General features: G+C 37.8%; 1 protein-coding gene across 1 annotated transcript; it reads left to right on the forward strand.

The window, feature by feature from the left end:
* The first annotated feature begins 1,143 nt into the window (after positions 1-1,143).
* HINT3 (histidine triad nucleotide binding protein 3) lies at positions 1,144-23,101 on the forward strand. The gene is made up of 5 exons (XM_008691133.2): positions 1,144-1,694; positions 8,677-8,794; positions 16,479-16,548; positions 18,600-18,726; positions 20,877-23,101. The coding sequence occupies exons 1-5, from the start codon at positions 1,293-1,295 to the stop codon at positions 20,907-20,909; spliced, it is 750 nt and encodes a 249-aa protein (XP_008689355.2). The 5' UTR covers positions 1,144-1,292; the 3' UTR covers positions 20,910-23,101.

A 23,101-nucleotide genomic window follows, 5' to 3' on the forward strand; every position in this document is an offset into this window, starting at 1 on the left:
CTTTAGTTTGGTTAATTTAAAAAAATGTCATGAAGGAGGGAGCATTTGAGGAATGGTTTGGAAGGTGGATTTGGATGTGCAGAGATGGAAACAAAGATATTTCAGAAGGAACAGCGTGGATTAAAAAAAAGTCATGTAAAGGTGTATTACAGTGCATGGAAATAGCGAATACTTAGTAAGTCAAAGTAATGTACTGATTCTGAACCCTACCTTGGATTCCCGATGCGGTATGAAGCTATTATAGTGGTCCCCCAAACCACTGGCAAATTGCAAAACTAATGAAAAATGTCTTGAACACATACGTACTACTTTAAAAAAATATATAAATGCTTTCAATTAATACAATAGAAATCATTCAAAAACAGGACTGAATTCACAATAGGACTTTGCTAAATGTGTTTTCTAAGTCAACAAATAACAAGGATACTATAATGAGCTAGTTTGAGAAAATTTTCAGTGTTAAAAAAGTTCTGCGTTCAAAAAGGTTGGTGGGTTCTGGAGTTAGACAAACTTTTATCTTAGTTTGTTTCTTCAACTCTGTATGCGGATTATTAAACCAACCTCGTTAGGTTGAGAGAAAATACATGGCACATTTTAGGTGTTCAACAAATGCCAAGTATTATAAAATAAAAAGCTGAGGTCAGAGTCCACCTTGAATACCAAGTTAACTAATTGAGACTTTCTTTTGGGCGCGATAGTTACTGAAAGGTTTCTGAGTAACAAGAGAATCAAGGAGGGAAACTTAGGTTATTGTAGTGGTCGAGGCATGAAGCACGAGCAAAGAATTTCTGGAATACTACGGACTATAAACAAACGACTCCGCGTTTACCTGTGTATGAAGAATGTAAGATAAAGGCCACTATTTTGAACTAGCTGGTGCTTTCAACAACAAAAAAGCAGAGATATGAATTTCAGTTTTGGATATTTTCAGCTTAGGCACCTAAAATTCGTGGCTAAAAATGTACACACGAAACATCTAACATTATCTACGTTGAAAAGAATGCTCTAGAAATTGTGCTCATTCTCTTAAAACCTACGAATTTTTAAAGACTTTTTTTTTTTTTTTTTAAACAACATACTACACTCTTAAGGGGATGCTAACTTGCAGCTTTGAGAAAAGACGCCCAGCATACCCACCAGGTTCCATTTGGCCGGACGTTACGGCACGCCAGTGATGTCACCGCGACGGTGCGCGCTCCTGCGCCTCGAAGGACGTAGTGCGTCTTTACCAACGAGACGCAGGGGGCGGAGCGACCTCCGTAAGCCCCCTCCGGCTCCTCCCCGTCGCACCCATGCGCAACTCGTGCGCCCCCTCATGGCCCTCGCTCTACTCTAAGCTTGGATCAGCGCGTGCGCCCAACTCCCAGCCTTTCCCAGCGGCAGGCAAAGGGCGACGCCTCCAGGTAAAACTGAGGAGTTGCAGGAGGCGGACTCAGCTCAGGGCCTCCGGTGCCGGAGCAGTCAAGGTTCTCGGCCACCTTGGGGCGGGTACGATGGCGGAGGAACCTGAGCGCGGTAGTGTGGCGTCCGAGCCTGGTTTTGAGGCAGTGGAGCCTACGGAGTCTAAGGTGTCTTCATCGAAGACTGCCGATGTTGTCGCAAAGTCATCGAAGGCGGAGGACTACAGTAGCAAGTGCGTGTTCTGCCGGATCGCGGGGCAGCAGGAACCGGGCACCGAGCTCCTGTACTGCGAGGTGGGCTGCCGGCGGACCGGGCGTGGGTGGGGGAGCCCAGGGACGGAGGCCTCGCGGTGGCGGACCGCGGTGGGGTCGTGTCAGGCCCCTGGGAGGGAGACCTCGCAGGTGTGGACCGGGGAGGCGGAGGCTGGGTGTCCTGGTGTTAATCACGGACTTGCTTCTCTCGGAGTGGTGTCTGTCTCCAGCAGTCTTCTTGCTGTGCGGAGGGGGACAATGTAGCGATAAAGCCAGACACTGCGGCGTCTGTCTGCAGGTACGAGGTATTTGGCAGAAAATAGCATTTGTGGCCTGTTTTTATTGGAGGGATTCCTCCCCCAACCCCCGTATCCCACTCCCCCCCCCCACGGCCTTTCTAGACACTGCTTTTAAATTCTGCACACTCTAATACTGCTACTGAGTAGAAAGGAGATAATGGTAATTGGGAAAAGCTTTGTTAAACTGACTGAAGTTAGGCTGGAGGGGTGGAGCCGAGGTCAAACTATTTCTTAATAGCCTCAGATTTCCACTGAAGGGGTAAAGTTCGTACAGGTGTTGTCAGTTGGAATGTATGCACATTTTCAGAGCACTAAGATTTTGCTCAGGTACTTGAAAACAGGTATCTGGTACACATTTTCTTCTACTGGTTCCATATGCCTTTAAAGAAACAGCCTTTGGAGAGGATCAGCTGCAAAGATTCAGGGTTGGTTTGTTTGTTTTTTTAGTAATCATTAATTCATTTGTTAAAAGTGAATTGAATCTGTTCTAAGCACCTACTGTTGGAGACTCATTGGTGAATAAGATAAAGGATAGTCCCTGTTCAGATCTTATCGTTTAAAGCGTGGACTGAATACAGAGGAGGCAGCTGGCTACAGTGCCCTGTGCTTGGTGAGGTGGTTCTACCACCTGCAGTATTTTGTTCAGCTGTGTGATTTTTTTACCCCTCTAGCAGCAGCCAGAGTCTAGTTTTAGACAAGGTGAACAATTGGGTCATCCCACGGTTGGGGTCTGGCCCTGTGGGTATTTTGGAAGTGCATTAGAACAAAGGTAAGAATTTATGGCTAGAGAGAGGTCTGAAGTGATAAACCTTGAAATCTATTCTGAACAGGGGAAGGAGTGAAGACAGGAAACGGCTGACAGAGAGAAGGAATAAGTACATCAGTTGTCTGTCAAATAGGCCTCTGCTGAGCTGATCCATAGAGTCAGGACAGACCACTGAGCTCTCCTTCATTCACTCCTTATTTCACCACATATAAAATTAGGCTAGCAAGAAGTAAAGTGAATTTTTTAGCTTCACAAAATTCAATATTTGTTAGTTGCCTAGAAACTGCTTTTAAATTTTGCACACTCCACTACCAATGTTGAGGAAAACTAGTAAATAATAGGTACCAGTAGTGTAAAAAGTTTTGTCTAAAAATAGTCACAGAGGAGGGCACCTGGGTGGCTCAGTCGGTTGTCTGCCTTCAGCTCAGGTCACGATCCGAGGGTTCTGGGATCGAGTCCTGCATTGGGCTCCTTGCTCAGCCGAGAGTCTGCTTCTCCCACTGCCCTTCCCCCCTGCTCGTGATCTTTCTCTCTCTCTCTGTCTTTCAGAAAAATAAATAAAATCTGAGAAAAATATAAATTAATTAAAAAAATAAAAATAGTCACCGAGAGGGTGTGGGATGATCCAAACTTCTATCACAGTTTTTTTCTAGGCTGAAGGTCAGGATTTTTTCTCTATGAAGAACATTCTCAGAGTGAACTATGTGAAAAGGCTGGAACATTTTTATAGAGGAAATTAGACACAGTCAATACTTTAACTAATTTATAGCCTACATAGGCAGCACAGGATGAGTATATACAGTAGTCCATATAATACAGAATATAAGCGAGATGCACATGCTTGTACAACGGTGCCTCAAAAAGTTGCAGATCTTTTTAAAATTGGGTCTAAGATAATTTCATATATAAGAGCTCACTAATTAAAAGTTAAAGATTTGTCTTTTTAAAAAGAGAACCTAATCTTAAATTTGTGTATTTTGCATTCTACAAACAGTATTTTCTTATATTCATTCATATATGTTTGTTGTAAATATTTAGAAACTATTGGGTTTATATAAAGTAGGGTAGACTTATAATTAAGGGTAGAGGAGAAAATTTGATTTGCAATAATTGGAGTTATCAGCATCATGTGGGTTTAATTTGGCAGAAGCTAGAGAAGATTCCTCACTCCATAAGCATCTGTATAGTGTATTTTTGTTGTATACTGCAGAGTTGAAACTAAGCAGATACTAGGCCATGTGTTCTCAGAGGGGGATAAAAGTTAGTTTTGGGGTGACAATATCTTACTCTTTTTGTGTGAGGCAAAGGTAAACATAGTGGACATAAACAGATAAAGAGTATATCTGCAGTATTAAAATATCATGAGAGTGGAATCAGGAAAAAAAAGTCTTAAGAATGTCCTCGGAGGGGTGACAGTGAAAACATGGTTGAGAAATATCAGGCTAGATGTTTATTTTCACCTTGCTTGAGGCCACACTGAGGACATACTAGTTTAACTAAATGCCCTCCCTCTTCTTAAACCAAATTTGCCCTACACTTCAGATGGCGTGGTACTGAAATGTTCTTTCAAATGTTACTTCTTTTTGTTTGCTTTATATATCAGTCAGGGGTTAGTTGCAGAAAAAAAAAAACCTAGCTATTTAAAGCAGAAATTGATTTAATATAAGGAATTATTTGCTAAAAATTCGTTGCAAGGGCTGAAGGAAAAGCCTTCAAGAACACATCCAGGGGGTGCCTGGGTGGCTCAGCCCATTAAGCATCTGCCTTTGGCTCAGGTCATGATCCCAGGGTCCTGGGATTGAGCCCCACATGGGGCTCCTTGCTCAACGGGAAGCCTGCTTCTCTTTCTCCTTCTCCCTCTGCCTCCCTCTCCCGCTGCCTGCCACTGTGCCTGTTTGGGCTCACTCTCTCTGTCAAATAAATAAAAATATTTTTTTTAACTTCATTATTTATTTGACAGAGAGAGAGTGCGTGCACGCTTGGGGTTTGATCCCAGGACCCCGGGATCATGACCTGAGCTGAAGGCAGATGCTCAACCAACTGAGTCACCCAGGCGCCCCTAAATAAAAATCTTAAAAAAAAAAAAAAAAAGATGACATCCAGAACAGCACTTGCATGCTGTGGACCTGTTTCCTCTGCCACAGGCAGAAAGGTAGGAGTCAGGTGATGGCCATTTGGAACTGAGACTTCAGGAAGATGTCTCTGTAGGTGTGACTCAGACATGAGGAAGCACTATGACCGCCACTGTTGAGTGGTGTTTCCAGCGAGAGTACTATTGGCATTTGGGGTTGGATTCTGCTTTGTTGTGCAAGGCTGTTCCACCTATTGTAGGATGTTCCCCATTTCTGACCTCTGGGCGCTAAATGCTCATAGCACGTACATATTTCTGCTCCCCTTTGACAAATAACACAGCTTCAGAGCTACACTATACCTGCTGGGTCCACACTGGTAGGCCATGGTGCCCAAAAAATGGGTGTCTCATGTCTGTCTCTTGACTCGCATGATGCTATTGACTAGACATTGGAAAAGGGGCCGGGGAGAAAGAAAAAGAATCTCGGTCATCTTAGAGCTGACCCCGTTTGCCTGCTGGAACTAGCGGGAGCTGCAGAAGATGGCTTTTTCTCAGGTTAGCTTGTCAAAGCACCTAAGTCTGAAAGCACCTAATTGGCAAGATCTAAATTCCATCTGGGGTTTTGGCTTTTTAAATTTCTGTATTACTAAAGACACAGAAGTATTTGGAATGGAGGCTGAGTGCCCATCTACCCTCTTCACCACAGTTTATTTGTCGTATTTAATGAGTGCTAAGCCCAGATGCTTGGATTCAGTGGTGATAATGAAGTCAAGATGGACTAGCTTTTTGTCTAATACATGCATTCTCAAAAGGGGTAAAAATTGATGTTCTTGCCTGGGACAGGGGCAGAGGCAAAAAAAAAAAAAGGTTTTTGTTTATATATATAAAATACATGTATAGCAGTTAGGATATAAACACATGTACAATATGGCTGTGGTATTAAAATATCAGGGGAGGGGGGCAATTAGGAAAAAAAAATCTGAAAAGTTTCCTTAGGGGGATGGTAATGAAAAAAGGCTGAGAAACACTGTTAAAATCAGACAATGGCCATAATTCCAACTTTAAGAAGGTGTTTTGCAAGGACAGACTGAAAGATCTTGGAAAGTCTATCTCTGTTACTGGAAAAGTATGTAAAAAGTATAATGGCACCATTTTTTTTTAAGGAGTAGAGGAGGGAGCATTAGTAGCTTTTTCTTTCTATTTAAGCATCTTTTATTTATTAAGATCTTTCTAGTTTAGTGTATGTTATTCGCTTCTAATTCAAGGATAAATATGGCATATCCCACACTTGAGAAGCTTCCTTCTGATCTGCGTTGAAAGCATAAATGAAAAGTTCTCATTTAGCGGTTTTCATTAGGGATGGATAGTCAAAATTCTGTGTTTTAAAGTCACTTGAAATATATTTTCTTTGTGCCTGGGTGCCTTCAACTCAGGTCCTGGTCCATGGGTCCTGAGATCTTGGGCTCCTTGTTCGGTGGGGAATCTGCTTTTCCCTCTCCCTCTGCCCCCCACCCCCCGTCCACTCGTGTGCTCTCTCTCATGTGCTCTAGTTCTCTCTGTCTCTCTCAAATAAATAAAATCTTTTTTTAAAAAAAGGAAATTTCTTTGTATGTTTATGTTATCAAGGTGACATATAGTTAGGTTTATTTGTTTCTATTTGTTTTCAATTTTTAGGTATTGTTTTTAAGTCCAAAAGGGTATTAAATATTCACGTTTTTAAAGTCAAGATTGTAAAGCTAAGTACATTCAGAGAAGTCTAGCATCCATTCTCTTGTCATCTTTACCCTGTTCCTCTTCTTTCACAAGAAACTAAAAAATATATTTTTGATTTATCCTTCCATTGTGAGAATATGTATGTGTATGTTTATATTTGTACTTTTCTTCCTTACACAAAAGATGGCCTTACCACTCTCCTGCTCCTTGCTTTATTTTTTTAACTTCGAAGTATGTTTTAGAAATGATTTTGTAAGTATATAAAGATCTTCTTTCCTTTTTATAGCTATATATTACTTCATTTTATGAATTTGCTACAATTTATTCAACCAGTCTCCTAGTTGAATTATGGACCCGTACTTTTTTGCTATTACAAATCATGCTGCAGAGGATAGCTTTGTACATGCATCATTTCACATTCTTTGTCATTGTATCTTCGGAAGAGAAAGTCTGTCTTAAAATGAAGAGTCTAAATAATGACTAGTTCAGTAGTAGCAGCAGGAGAGAGTAACATCAGAGGGCCAATATTTTAGAAAGCTTAATGGAAATCTAATTCAGGCATTGATTGCATCAGCTACCTAAAATGCAAGGGTTTTCCTTCACCTGTTTTGCGCCACCCTTCCCAACCTTTCCTCTAGGAGCTGCTAGTTTGTTCTTAGTATATTACCCTCTAGGTCCATCCATGTTGTCACAAATGGCAGGATCTCATCCTTTTTTATGACTGAGTAAAATTTCCTTGTATATGTACATCATATCTCCTTTATTCATTCATCTATTAATGAATTCCCAGGTTGCTTTCATGTCTTGGCTATTATAAATAATGCTACAATAAACATAGGGGTGCATACATCTTTTGGAATTAGTGTTTTCATTTTCTTTGGATAAATAAATACACAGTAGTGGAACTGGGGGATCATATGGTCTTTCTGTTTTTAATTTTTGAGGAACCTCCATACTGTTTTCCATAGTGGCTGCACCAGTTTGCATTCCCATCAACAGTGCCCAAAGTTTCCCTTTTCTACACATTAATGTCAACACCTACTTCCTGTCTTTTTAATACTAGCCACTGGACTGCTGTGAAGTTTCATCTCATTGTGGTTTTGATTTGCATTTCTCTGATGATGAGTGGTGTTAAGCATCTTTTCATGTGTCTTTTAGCCATTGAAAAATTTTGTATATAAGCTAGTGAATAAGGGTATTTAGGGAATATTGATTTTCCTTTTGGAAAAGCTTGAAACTCAAATGTCAGTAGGATGAAAGACTCCCTTTTTCATTTCTTTTCTTTTTTCCTTACGTAAGTATGTGGAGTATATAAATCAGGAAACTAATATAATGGATTGGACACTGAGTGCAATATATTGGAGCTTGTCTTAGCAATTCAAAGGCTTTTTAATGCTATAAACAGAAAAAAAGTATTTCTGTATAACTGCTGTAAAAAATGTTTAAAAAGGTGACCTCTGGATATGTAGATGTTAGATGATTTTTCTGTTAAAATTGCAGAACATGCTACTTTGGAAAAAAATGTAAAAAAGAATTTATTGATCTTGCTATGTTTCTGTAGTCAAACATTTAAAAGTTCATATTAAAAGAGTGAAAAATCCTTAGAGAGAGATGGAGAAATATTTAAAGAAATTTAAAAAACCCTGGGATTGTTAGTAATGAAGTTTTTTTGTTTTGTTTTTTAAAGATTTATTTATTTGAGAGAGAGAGAGAAAGAGCACAAGCGGGAGGGAAAGAGGGAGAGGGAGAGAGAATCTCAAGCAGACTCCCTACTGAGCATGAAACTGGACACGGGGCTCTGTCTCACAACCCTGAGATCACAAACCTGAGATCATGATCTGAGCCAAAACCAGGAGTGGGACCCTTAACCCACTGTGCCACCCAGCCGCCCCTTTGGTAATAAACTTTTATTGAATTTCATTGATAATTGTTTCCCTGAAATTAGCTTTATATAAGTCTTCATTTTCTGGAACAAATGAGCATCTCATGAAGGATGCTAAAGCTTGTCTTTATGAACTTAATGCATAATCACAATATTGCCCAGCTGGGGTTAGTTGTAACATAAGTACCATTTCCCTATCAGACTGAAATTTAGGGTGTTTAAGACATGCCAGAACAGCATTAGGAAATTCTTTTTAAAAAATTCACTAACAAACAGTATGTTTTTTCCTTCAGAATGAAGACCTAGTTTGCTTCAAAGATATCAAGCCAGCAGCACCTCATCATTATCTTGTGGTGCCAAAGAAGCATCTTGGAAACTGTAGAGAGCTAAAGAAAGATCACATAGAACTGGGTAAGATGACAGCAGTATTCTTCATGGTTATGTCATTCTGAGTTGGCATCAGTGATAGCAGTGACAATTAAAAAGAAAAAGTCTAGCCAGCTGTTAAGGAAAGAGGAGCATTTGTGAAACTTCTGTCATGAAAAATTTCAAATAGATACAAAAATAAAGAAAATAGTGTAATCTCCATGTGTTCATCACCCAAGCTCCACATTCCCACAGTGGATTTAAAGCAAATTCCATACATCATGTTATTTAATCTTTAAAATCTCTAAAAGCTATTGCCTCTTTATGTTTTTTAAATGATGGCTTTCCTTGACTTCGAAAATGGAAGGTGCTATAGAAAATGAGACCATATTGGTACCTGCCTTGTAAGTTTCTCGTCTAGATGAACTAACACCAAAGTTTAGTGATGAGATTTTAGCAATGACCTTTTAACTTCTGAAAAGAAGATTTTGAGTCTTGTCTCTTACAGGGTTATCCTATATTTTCCTACTCATGATTTCTGTGACTTACCAGTTATCATTTCCTAAGACATTTCTAAGTTCACTTCATATCTGCTTTCATAGCCTTTGTCTCCAGGATTAGTTTGGTTAATAATTTAAGTAGCTGACAAGATAGATTGGGCCAGATTTTTTTGGAGGTGAATAAGAAATATTTTTGATGGAAAACTTTGATGTGTACTTCGTTAGTATTTAGACTACTGAATTACCAGTTTTTAAACTGTTTCTGCTCTATATTGCAAGATTCCTTCGTCATCTGAACTTCAATGAGTACATTTCATATTTATTCCAGCAGATAAAGTCCAATATTTTTTGCACTATTTAGTATCAAGCAGCAGCCACCATGCCTTAAGTATTTCCTTTTTATAATGATTTTTAAGGAGGGAGAAATATATTCATGCTTGGTTTTCTTTTTCTAGCATTCTGTTTTGTTAAAAGTTTTTATAACTGTTACAAATAAAATGTTAACCAATTTTGAAGCAGCATGGTGGGTATTTGGGATTTCATTTTACTCTCCTTTCTGATTTTGTTTATATTTTAATATTTCTGTAAAGAAGTTTAAAAGTTCTTACAATTAGGGGTGCCTGGGTGGCGCAGTTGTTAAGTGTCTGCCTTCAGCTCAGGGCGTGATCCCGGCGTTATGGGATCGAGCCCCACATCAGGCTCCTCCGCTATGAGCCTGCTTCTTCCTCTCCCACTCCCCCTGCTTGTGTTCCCTCTCTCACTGGCTGTCTCTATTTCTGTTAAATAAATAAATAAAATCTTAAAAAAAAAAGTTCTTAAAATTAATATTTATATACAGTCTATGAAGTTGTGGAAATAATAAGAAAGTGGAAGAGCTCAATAACGCTATCAAGCACTGTGATTATAATTGATATTTTTAGAACTCTACCTAACTATAAAGTACACATTTTGTTAAGAGCACATGTTCACCAAGATAGACCATATTCCAAGCAATAAAGTAAGTCTAAATACATTTCAAATTATTGAAATCTTACACGTTCTTTGATCACAATGGAGTTAAAGTAGGAAAATAATGAAACGTAGAATTGCACTAAATATTTTTAAATTAACACACTTTTAAATAATTTCCAAATAAGTAGGTCAAAGATAACAATATGGAATTAATAGCAAAAATGCAGCTTATCAAGATTTGTGGAATGTAGCCAAAGCAATACCTACAGGGAAATTTATAGCTGTATATGCTTATGTTAGAAGAGGACGTTTAAAACAAATGACCTAAGTTTCTACTTTAGGGTGCTAGAAAGAGACAAGCAAATCAGACCAAAATAAATATAAGGAAAGAAATAATAGAGTACATAACAGTGAGATAGAAAGGAGACAATAGCTTTTGCTCCATGTATTTTGAATCTGATTTTAAGTGAATACATAATTATGATTGTCATGTCTTCTTAATGAATTGATCCTTTTTTTATCATTGTAAAATGTCCCTCTTTGTCTCTGGAAATACTTCTTGAGTCTATTTTGTATGCCATGAATTTAACTACTTTAACTTCCTGTTACTTACTGTCCATTTTGGGTATCTTTTTCTATACTTTCAACCAAATTGAATATTAATATTTAAAGACTTGAAGATAGCAATATCATTGCATCTTGCTTATTTATTATTATTTTTTAAATGTAATGTGAAAATCTGTGATTTTTAATTGGGAGTGTTTAGTTCATAAAACTTTAATATAACTATTGGTGCAGTTCAATTTAGATGTACTATCTTGCCATTTGTTTTCTTTTTTTTTTTTTTTTTTTTTTTTTTAAAGATTTTATTTATTTATTTGACAGAGATAGAGACAGCCAGCGAGAGAGGGAACACAAGCAGGGGGAGTGGGAGAGGAAGAAGCAGGCTCATAGCAGAAGAGCCTGATGTGGGGCTCGATCCCAGAACGCTGGGATCACGCCCTGAGCCGAAGGCAGACGCTTAACCGCTGTGCCACCCAGGTGCCCCTTGCCATTTGTTTTCTGTTTGTCCCATTTTTTTTTAGTTGACCATAGAGTTGAGGGTCCATATCTAGGCTCTCTCTTCTGTTCCATTGATCTGTGTGTTTTTGTGCCAGTACCACGCTATCTTGGTGATCACAGCTTTATAATGTAGCTTGAAATCAGGCAATGTGATGCCCCCAGCTTTGTTTTTGTTTTTGTTTTTTTTCAACATTTCCTTGGCGATTCAGGGTCTTTTCTGGTTCCATACAAATTTTGGGATTGTTTGTTCCAGCACTTTGAAAAATGGCATTGGTATTTTGATCGGGATGGTGTTGAAAGTATAGATTGCTCTGGGCAGCATAGACATTTTAACAATGTTTATTCTTCCAATCTGTGAGCATGGAATGTTTTTCCATCTTTTTGTGTCTTCTTCAGTGTCTTTCATAAGTGTTCTGTAGTTTCTAGAGTATAGATCCTTTACCTCTTTGGTTAGGTTTATTCCAAGATATCTTATGGTTTTTGGTGCTATTGTAAATGAAATCGATTCCCTAATTTCTCTTTCTGCAGTTACATTATTAGTGTATAGGAAAGCAACTGATTTCTGTGCATTGATTTTGTATCCTGCCACATTTCTAGATTGCTGTATGAGTTCTAGTAATTTGGGGGTGGAGTCTTTTGGGTTTTCCACATAAAGTATCATGTCATCTGCGAAGAGAGAGAGTTTGACTTCTTCTCTGCCAATTTGAATACCTTTTATTTCTTTTTGTTGTCTGATTGCTGTTTCTAGGACTTCTAGTACTATGTTGAACAATAGAGGTGAGAGTGGGCATCCTTGTCGTGTTCCTGATCTTAAGGGAAAGACTCTTAGCTTTTCCCCACTGAGAATGATATTCACTTTGGGCTTTTTATAGATGTTTTTTATGAAATTGAGGAATGAACCCTCTATTCCTACACTCTGAAGATTTTTAATCAGGAAAGGATGCTGTATTTTGTCAAATACTTTTTTTGCATCAATTGGGAGGACCATATGGTTCTTGTCTTTCTCCTATTAATTGATTTGTGAATGTCGAACCACCCTTGCATCCCAGGGATGAATCCTACCTGGGCATGATGGATAATCCGTTTAATGTACTGTTGGATCCTATTAGCTAGGATCTTGTTGAGAATTTTGGCATCCATATTCATCAGGGATATTGGTCTGTAAATTTCCTTTTTGATGGGGTCTTTGCCTGGTTTTGGGATCAAGGTAATGCTGGCCTCATGGAATGAGATTGGAAGTTTTCCCTCTGTTTCTGTTTTTTGAAACAGCTTCAGGAAAATAGGTACTATTTCTTCTTTGAAAGTTTGGTAGAATTCCCCAGGGAATCCGTCAGGCCCTGGACTCTTGTTTTTTGGGAGGTTTTTGATCACTGCTTCAATCTCATTACTGGCTATTAGTCTATTCAGGATGTCAGTTTCTTCCTGTTTCAGTCTTGGTAGTTTATAGGTTTCTAGGAAGGCATCCATTTCTTCCAGTTTGCTTAATTTATGGGCATACAGTTGTTGATAATAATTTCTAATAATTGTTTCTATTTCCTTGGTGTTAGTCGTGATCTCTCCCCTTTCATTCATAGTTTTATTAATTTGGAACCTTTCTCTTTTCTTTTGGATAAATCTGGCCAGTGGTTTATCGATCTTATTAATTCTTTCAAAGAACCAGCTTCTAGTTTCATTGATCTGCTCTACTGTATTTCTGGTTTCTAATTCATTGATCTCTGCTCTAATCTTAATAATTTCTCTTCTAGTGTGTGGCTTAGGCTTTAGTTGTTGTTCCTTCTCCACTTCTTTAAGGTGTAAAGATAGTTTGTGTTTTCTCGATTTTTCTATTTTTTTGAGTGAGGCTTGAATGTCAGTGTGTTTCCCCTTTAGGACCGCCTTTGCAGTATCCCATAGATTTTGGACCAATGTGTTTTCATTCTCATTGGTTTCCATGAATTGTTTAAGTTCTTCTTTGATTTCCTGGTTGACCCAAACATTCTTCCTGGGCGACGCAAGCATTCTTAAGCAGGATGGTCTTTAAAACTGTTTGCATTTCTTCCAAGTTTTTTCTTGTGATTGAGGTCTAGTTTCAAAGCATTGTGGTCTGAGAATATGCAGGGAATAATCTCAGTCTTTTGGTATCGGTTGAGACCTGATTTGTGACCCAGTATGTGGTCTTTTCTGGAGGAAGTTACATGTGCGTTCAAGAAGAATGAGTATTCTGTTGTTTAGGGTGGAATGTTCTGTATATATCTATGAGGTCCATCTGGTCCAATGTGTCATTCAAAGCTCTTGTTTCTTTGTTGATTTTCTGCTTAGATGATCTGTCTTTTGCTGAGAGTGGAGTGTTGAGGTCCCCTGCTATTAACGTATTATTATCTATATGTCTCTTTATTTTGGTTAACAGTTGGCTTATGTAATTGCCCATGTTGGGGACATAGACACTTAAAATTGTTAGATCCTCTTGTTGGATAGACCCTTTAAGAATGATATAATGCCCTTCTGTATCTCTAACTACAGTCTTTAGCTTAAAATCTAATTTGTCTGATAAGAGAATTGCTACCCCAGCTTTCTTTTGAGGTCCATTGGCATGAAAAATCGCCATTCCTTCACTTTCAGTCTGGATGTATCTTTGGATTCAAAATGAGTGTCTTGTAGACAGCATATGGATGGGTCATGTCTTTTTAACCAATCTGCAAACCTGTGCATTTTATGGGAGCACTTAGGCCATTCACATTGAGAGTGATTATTGAAAGATGATTTTATTGTCACCATGTTGCCTGTGAAGTCCTTGTTTCTATAGATTGTCTCGGTAAATTTCTGTTCTATATCACTCTTGGGGGTCTTTCTCCTTTTATAGAACCCCCCCCCCTTAATATTTCTTGCAGGGCCGGATTGGTGGTCGCGTAATCTTTCAGTTTCTGCCGGTCTTGGAAGCTCCTTGTCTCTCCATCCATTCTGAATGACAGCCTTGTTGGATAAAATATCCTTGGCTGCATGTTCTTCTCATTTAGTACCCTGAATGTGTCTTGCCAGCCCTTTCTGGCTTGCCAGGTCTCTGCGGACAGGTCTGACGTTATTCTGATGTTCCTCCCTCTGTATGTAAGAAATCTTTTTCTTCTCCCTCACTGCTTTCAAGATTGTTTCCTTGGATCTAAGATTTGCAAATTGTTCTATTATATGTCATGGCATCGGTCTGTTCTCATTGATCTTGGGAGACGTCCTCTCTGCCTCTTGGACACGAATGATTGTTTCCTTCCCCAGATTAGGGAAGTTCTCAGCCACAATTTGCTCAGATATATCTTCTAGACCTCTCTCTTTCTCCACCCTCTCAGGGATCCCAGTAATTCTGATACTGGAACATTTCATTGAGTCACTAATCTCTCTCAGTTTGATTCTTTGGGGTTTAATTTGTTTTTCCCATGCCGCCTTGGTTTCCTTCTTTTCTGTCATCTTATCCTCTAGCTCTCTAATTTGTTCTTCTGCCTCATTTACCCTGGCAGTCAGAGTATCCAGTTTAGACTGCATTTCATTCATAGCATTTTTAAGTACGGCCTGATTAGATCTCATTTCTGCCCTTAGAGATTCTATATTGCTGTTAATATTTTTCTCAAGCCTAGATATTGCCTTGATAATTGTTACTCTGAAGTCTATTTCTGACATCTTGATTATATCCCTATCCATCAGAGACCACAGTCTCTGATTCTTTCCTTTGTTGGGAGTTCCTCCTCTTAGTCATTCTGTTGAGGGGTCGTTGAGGGAATGTACAGAGTCCAAATTATTGACCACAACCCAAGCAAGATGCACCTGTTTTATAGCGACCTTAGGGTTGTTGGCCTCTTGTTCTTTCAGCCTGTCTTCTGGGGGAGGGGCCTGCTGCTGTTACTCATGCAACCCTATTTGGGCAGAGTTGCCCTGCCCCCTGTGTGGGTGGAGGATGGGCTCAGTGAAAACCAGTTTTTTGGGGCTTTTGTTCTCTGGCAGGTTTCCCCATTGCCTTTCCGCCTCTCTTCGAAGAGTCAGAGCAGAAGTGACTGTATCCAAACCTCTGTCAGAACAGAGAGATCGCAGTCTGCCCTTCACTGAGCTCTCCAGGCCACACTGTCTCTGTTTCTGTCTGTGCTGCTAAAAGCCCACAGCGTCCTGGGTTGTGCACCCCACAGCTGCTCTCCCAGCCGTTGCTCCCAGGGCCGGGCCTGTCTCTGCCCTTTGTGCTTCTAAAACCGCCAGCTGTCCCGGGGTTCGCATGCGTGCCCCTATAGCTCCAGGTTTCAGTCTGGGGGGCTGTCCTAAGTCCTTTCCCTGCCACTACCGGTCTGGGAGTCTATGCCCAGCCCGTGGAAGGCTGTTGCTTTCCCAGTGCAAGAACACAGAGGCTCCCTCCCCCTTCCATTTATCTTCCGATATCTGCCTGCAGAATCACAGCTCCCCACCTCATACCTCGAGACCAACCACTGGAGATATTCTTATCCAGTGAGATCCAGATATATCTTCTTACATCTCAGACTGATGTGGGTGTTCAGAATGGTCTGGTAGATGTCCAGCTCAATCCGGGGGACCAGTTGAAATAGAGTCCCGTACTCCTCCCTCGCAACAATTTTATGAGCCTCTTTTATAACACCCATCCTCTGTAGACTCTCTCATTTCTTCCCCCTTCCAAATACTTGGTTACACCATTCAGAAACAAGAGAGGTCTACAGTTTGGCATTGTGCTTTGGAGATTGCAGGTTACCAGATTTTTTCTCATGGGGAAGCATATTCCTATCCGAAGGCATAAAGCACCAAGACAGTAAAGACGCTAAGGCAGATAGAATTCAGAAGCCAAAACAATTATATGAACATTTAACTAATCAAAGGTAGGCTGACATGAAGGACTATCATATCCTTAATTTGGGCTGAAAGACAAATTAAGTTTTCCTGTCTTCTTAATTCAAATATGTTTTTGTTTCTTAGTTGGTCTCCTTATGATTAGAATTAGAGCTAAATAGGATCAGATGTCCTAAGTAGTCACTTGATAGTGCTCCTCAACAGCTGTTCAAAGTCAGCCTATACACCATACGTTGTGGTAGGTTGAACCTTCATTTTAGTGTTAATGAGCAAACTTCTCAGTAACTTAGAGCTATTAAACAGGTCTTTAAGTGTTTACCCATTGAATACGACTTTTGATTAGGATCCTAAAAGTTAAAATTAATTTAGTGTCTCCTACAGTGTAATGTAGTTTCTTTCTTGTTTTATAGTTGAGAGCATGGTGACTGTTGGAAAAACCATTCTTGAAAGGAATAATTTCACTGACTTCAAAAATGCGAGGTATGTATACTTCCAGATAGAAACCAATATAGTAGTTAGTTTTTCTGAAATTTTGTTCCCTCCTGGGAAATGAAAGCAGAGGTGGCTTAAATACAGTTTTCCTGAAAGTGAACATACATTGTTCATTGGTAGTATAAATTTAATAAATAAAACTTCTTCCTCTCATGTCTCAGCATCTAATAATCACCACTTGGAGTTTGGGCAGACAAGTCTATTTAAGCAGTGGGTAGGTAAAATAGTTACAAGTCCACCTTTCTTTGTTCAATATGTCCATTTCTATGAAAATTGTATGTAAATTGAATTTCTTTAGAAAATATTTTTATGTGATTAAAAATACATTATTATATTTGTAGTGTGAAATTAACTTAAATTCGTTGCCTGCCGAACTGATCTCTGGCATTTGCCAAAGTTTGAGCAAAAATCATATAATGTTCAATGTGGCAACGATTTTACTTAATCTAAGTAGTGTTTTTTCCTTTTTAAAAGACTTCTGACTTTACCTTGTGTGACCAAAGGCGTACCAAGGCAGGTCGATTGGAGATTACTTCTAACATCTGAACTGGAATTCAAAGAGACCTGTGCTCTAACGCTCTCCATGTTACTTGCTGTGTACTGGGCTCATACTGGCTGTGATACTTGAGGCATTTAACCTGTCCAAGATAATACCTGCTCTGCCTACTTACCGGTTCAAATAAGATTATGTGTGTGAAAATCCTCTGAAAACTGTAAGCGCTCTTCAAGTGATAAGGAACAGATGGTATTTGAGACCCTTTGGCCAAAAGCAGTATATTCCCTTCCCAGTCAGAGGAGTGCTTATTAGAAGAATGAATGTTGGACCAAGATCTCAATCCTCGTTCCACCACTGCCTGACTTTGTGACCTTGGGAAGTCTCCTGCTTTCTGGATCTTGGCTTCCCCATCTTTGAAATGAAAGGGTTGAATGAACCTTTGAGTCACGTCTAGCTTTTAGATTACTTGATTCTATATTACGTGACTCCTGTTTCACAGAAGGAAAACTCAGTCTCCTTTTTCTAGGTAGTGGTAGAAGCTTTTCAATAGGTGTTGTGTTTCTGACTCTCCATTGTCAGTCCTGTGTTGCTGCAAATAGACCACTTCTCCTACCCCCTCCTACACTCCCTCTCACTGTAGTCTGTTTTTTTTTTTTTTAATTGAGACTCACTTCTAGTTTGAGGAGGCAAATATTTCTAGGCTTTAGACTCGGATTATTGTTACAAGTGTGCCTTTCTCCACTCAGAATTTCTAAGTGGACTTACAAAACTGTAAACTGATTTTTAAGAGATAGAATCATATTTTAAAAGCTTCTTAGTAGAAATTTGTTAGTAGTCAAAGGAATTCTCTTACAAATGTTTTATAAAGCAGATAATTATAATTATCATCTAACTTATTTTCATTATTAAGAAATTGAGTGATGATAAAGTTTTTTTTTTTTAATAATGATGTAAATAACTCACTACTGGAGGATGGGTTGGTAAGGAAATGACTGCTTTATTAAAGGAGAAGGCACACTATTTACTGGCTGTGTCTTGGAATAAAGGAACCCTTCTACTTGAGGGTCGTGTAATTTTTTTTTTAAAGAAAAGGGTAGAATTTATGCCAAACATAGTACACAACAAACAACTTTATGTCCCAGCTGTACAGTCTAAAAGTTAAAGGTCCCAGGAGTGCCCTGTAATTTTTTTTAAAAGATTCATTGCAGAGCCATATCTTAGGAGAATTAAAGGTTAAAATTGATAAGAACTGACATAATGCCAACTCAGAATTCATCAAGGTGTTACTGAGACATTATATGCTGTTAAGCCCCTCCTTGATGAAGAGTTTGTTACGGTGAACTTCAGCATGAAAAGAGGAGGAAGTGTGTGAATACTGAGAAGTGTATAAAGAAAGCAGTAAAAGTGATGTTTGAGTGGCAGTCTGTCTACCCTAGGTAACCTGTTTCGGATATCTTTAATATTTATGTGTTTTAACCTGAAACAATAGCTTTAAACTATTGTAGAACTGACTTGCCAACTGTCTCTTACCTCTCTGTTTCAGAATGGGTTTCCACATGCCGCCGTTCTGTTCCATCTCCCACCTGCACCTCCACGTGCTGGCGCCTGCCGATCAGCTTGGCTTCTTATCAAAATTGGTTTATAGAGTGAATTCCTATTGGTTTATCACAGTAAGTGCTGTTATTATGGTAGCAGCAAACAAAAATATCTAAAATATTTGTCCTTTTTGTTGCAGTTCTTCTTTTCTTGGCAGCAGTAGGCACTTAACAGCTCTCATAGACTTGATCCTCTCATTTAATGTACTGCTCGTACATATCCGAAGTCATATTTTTAATTTAAGGGATTTTCCAGGTTATCAGATCTGTAGGAAGAGAAGTTATGGTTAAGTCTTTCCATTGCAAGCAGAGGATATGAAGAACCATGGCATTAGCAGTTCAGAACCTGGAGTCCGATCTGCGTTGAAATTGTGGCTCCATCAGTTACTTGAGGTCCCCTATGCAAGTTACTTAAATGTTTTAAGGCCCAAGTTCTTTATCTATTACCTGCCTATAAGGAACATGCCCACCTGTTATGGTTGATAAGAGGATTGATAAAATAATCTACATATAAAGAACTTAAAACTGTAACTTGCAAAGCAAGTACTAGAAATATTACCTGCTGCCTGTTATCATCACCAACACTATTGTAGAAATTGAATTTCTATAATTTTCTAGTTTAGAAAAGGGCTACCCTTATAGCATCAGCTGCTAGATCTGAGGTTGAAGCCATTGAGCCTAAAAAATTGCAGAATTCTGCTTTGCTAGGGCAAAAGTAAAATAGAATTCAAGCTGGTTACAGGCCTGTTGCCTGACAGTCAAGCCTTAGTTATTAAGTGACTGTCCTTCCAGGGCCACTTGACTAGTAATTTGCCAGTTGTTATGTGTCCAGGATGGTAAGGAGATCTATAGTTGCTATATTTAAATAATCACTAAATTACAAATTAAACAATTATTGTTAACACATGTTGTTATTATAGTCATGGTACCTAAGGGAAAAAAAACATGATTTCTAGAAACTTCTTATTTCAAACTTATCATCCCTCTCTTCAACTTGTCCAGATGATTTTATTTAATTTAAAAATAATTTGAAATATTTACATGTGTGTGTGTTTGAAATAAAATTAGTAGAATGTTCGATAGGGCAGTTGGTGTGGTCTCTTTAAATAATCAGTATGATTAAAAAAGGGATTTTTTCCTTATTTGTATTTCTAATTTTCTACATGCTCCATGCTTTTATAATAAAGTAATTAAAAATACATTTTTGTAATGTTTTTAACCATATTTCCTTACCTGACTTTTTAGTTAGAAGAAAATGAATGAACAGAGTTATAAGATGTGTTAATGGTTCATTCTGTGAATCTGAACTCTCTTTAGATCTGTCAGCATATATTATGAGACTTTGAAAAAAATCAAAATAAAGATACTAAGATTTATTTCAAAATCTCTTATATAATGTTTTAGATATATCAGATGTTTGAGAAGAGTATTTGAGATAATGAATAACTAGAAGACTTTTGTTTACTTTTTAATTTTTTTAATAGATTTTATTTTTTAGAGCACTTTCAGGCTCACAGCAAGATTGAATGGAAAGTCTAGAGAGTTCCCATACACGCTTTGTCCCCCATATACTCACAGTCTCCTGCTATGGACATCCTACACCACAGTTATATGTTTGTTATAATCCATGAAATTACAGTAACACATCATTTTTACCCAAGTTCATGATTTACACTAGGGTTTATTCTTGGTGTTCTATGTTTTATTCGTTTGGACAAATGTGTAGTAACATGTATCCAGTATTATAGTATAACAAAATTCTCTGTGCTTTACCTATTCATTTCTCCCTCTCCCTTAATTCCTGGTAACCAGTGATCTCTTTAACGCCTTCACAGTTTTGCCTTTTCTGGAATGTCTTATAATTGGAATCATACACTATGTAGCCTTTTCATATTGGCTTCTTTCATTTAGTAATATGCATTTAAGGTTCCTCCACATCTAGTTTACTTTGTAAAATGTTTGTAGTATATTTTCCTTTTCTTGTTGAAGCTTTTTAACGAATATGCAATATGGATAAAAATCTGCCTCTGTATATACAATGTGGAATACCTTTACTATAGTTTATAAAACTATTGAGAAATTTTTTATAAGATATATTTAGGAACAGAATATATAATATTCAGCTCTTCTGCTGTGACTTATTATAATAGGGATCCCAGTAGAATTATTTCATATTGGCTACAATAAGTAGAATCTAAAAATATGTTGTGTTTTCAAAATTACAGGCTGACTGTTTGATTGAAAAACTAAGAACATGAAAATGTCAACAGTGGAAGATTTTCCTAATCTTGGCTCAACGTAAACTAATATTTTGGTCCTTTTGAAGTCTAATTACAATTGTAAGGTTCGTTGGGTTTTATGAGAGGCTATTACTGGCTAGCCTTAAATCTTTTCTGAATGTCTGTTTCCTGAGAACTGTGATACAATTCCATGGATACTTTGTCATTGACTTCTTTGTTTTAATGGTTACTTGTGTAAGGTATAAGATACTATAGATAAAATTCCATTAAAACAAATCCTGTTAATCAGGAAGGGCTATTTTTTTTAAAAAAAGTTTAAATATTTTCATTTCTCGATAGTTTATTATAGTAGTGATTTATTTATGAAGAATAAACTGGCATAGAAAGTACTTTTTTGGAACCTTTATTACTGCGAAGGGGAAAAAGAAATTAACCATTTCTTGGCAGTTATATAAGTTTACACACAAAATTTCAAAATGAAGAGTACCATACTACATAGTGATTTCTGTTCTTGTTGACGGAAAGAATTGTATATGTGTCACTTTTTACTCAGGTTTCAGATGCTGGTTTTCACTTCTTGAAGCCTAACATTTTTGTGATAAATTGTTCCTGAAAGCTATATAATATACATAAAGTAAATTCTAATGGCGAGTTCACAAGAACAATCAATTTGGCTCTCCAAGAGAATTCACTGTAATGGCATTTTACCTGTAAGAACATAAATAGGGAAGAAACATAAAATGGTTATAGTAATGCATTAAAAACTGTTGTTCTATGGTTTGTTTATTGTATCAAAGGAAAAGTAGAATTAAAAAGTGGTTAGGCCTGGCTTTTATCATGAAGAAATCCTGATTTGAAAGTAGAGACAGATAAGCTAGGATGAGAAGATTTATTTTAACAGCTCAATGTTAGTATTACTGATGTATCATTTTGTGAGACATATTTCTCTAGGGACTATGCCGACGTACACTAACAATAGTGAATGTGAATGAAGAGGAAGGTACTAAAAGCTAATCCCACGTTGTGCCAGTGTATATAGTAACACCACGTGCATGAATATAAATTAACACAAGGATTAAAGTTTTGATGTTAGAAATAGGCTGAGATGATTAGTTTTCTTTCTTATTTTTGACATAATATTAAACATAGTTTTAAGTAATAAAATACTTATTACAATGTTTACAACATGTGGGATATTTAGTTACAACATCTGAAATAAATATTCATTTATTCATTTAACAAACATTTGCTGAATATTTAATATGTGACGATTAGGAAATAAAGGTGAGAAGTCTGTCTTCAAATGCTAATACAAAGGTCAGACAAAACCAGTGATTACAGTTTAGTGTGTTAAATGCTGTAATGTCCACAGAAGAGGCTGTGGAAAGGGATACAATTTTGAGAGCTGGTGGCAGTAGAACTGAATATTTAGGACTCGGTGTTTGGCAGGTAGACAGTGGAAATTTAGGCCAAGAGACCCACATGTATTTTTCCTGAGTTCTGCTTCCGCTATTATTTACTTTACAATTGAAATGAATGTTCACGTTCCATTTTATTCACTGGAAGTGGAAGTAGGGGTTTTGGGCTCTCAAAATTAGATTTCCAGACTTTTCAGCTCTGCTTTGTTAAGTAGCTCACTGACCCACCTACACAGATTAGCAGTTACAAGTTTGTAGAAATCAGCTCAAATATGACCAGGTTTGGAAAAGGAATTTTCTGTACATAGAACATGTTGTACTATGTGAACTTGCAATGATATAACTGACACTATTGTAATAACATGTAAGGTATTTAAGGAATTCTCCAATGCTTTATGGACTTCTTCAAAATTATGATTAGCCAATTGATTTAATTTATATAGGTTTATACCATGTCATAGTTAAGTTTTCCTCCTTTGTTGGAAATCCTTGATCGTCACATTCTTAGCAGCATTTCTCTTTTACTTGTAAAGATTGATAAATTACTACAATTAAAATTCACTCAGCTTTTTCAGTAGTTAGAGAATTTGGTAACTCAGTAGCTACCCATAACATTAGCTCAACACAAAACCAATTTATAACTTACCTTTAAAATGTTTAAAGTAGTACCTAGAGCATTATTCATGCATGTTATGTTATTGTTTGTGACTGCAGAATTGTAAAATGATTAGTGAGTTGTTTCAAACTGTGCTTACTTAGCTAAAAGAAAGCTAAATAAATATGGAAAAATAC

This window comes from Ursus maritimus, unplaced genomic scaffold, assembly GCF_017311325.1.
Source record: "Ursus maritimus isolate PB19 unplaced genomic scaffold, ASM1731132v1 scaffold_13, whole genome shotgun sequence".
In the NCBI taxonomy this organism is placed as follows: Eukaryota; Metazoa; Chordata; class Mammalia; order Carnivora; family Ursidae; genus Ursus; species Ursus maritimus.

Bases quoted from the DNA above. Each gene is read 5' to 3' on its own strand.
- HINT3 (XM_008691133.2), top strand. From the start codon at position 1,293: ATGCGCAACTCGTGCGCCCCCTCATGGCCCTCGCTCTACTCTAAGCTT. The intron at 1,695-8,676 runs GTGGGCTGCCGG...TTTTTCCTTCAG, and splicing joins CCGAGCTCCTGTACTGCGAG to AATGAAGACCTAGTTTGCTT. The intron at 8,795-16,478 runs GTAAGATGACAG...CTTGTTTTATAG, and splicing joins GAAAGATCACATAGAACTGG to TTGAGAGCATGGTGACTGTT.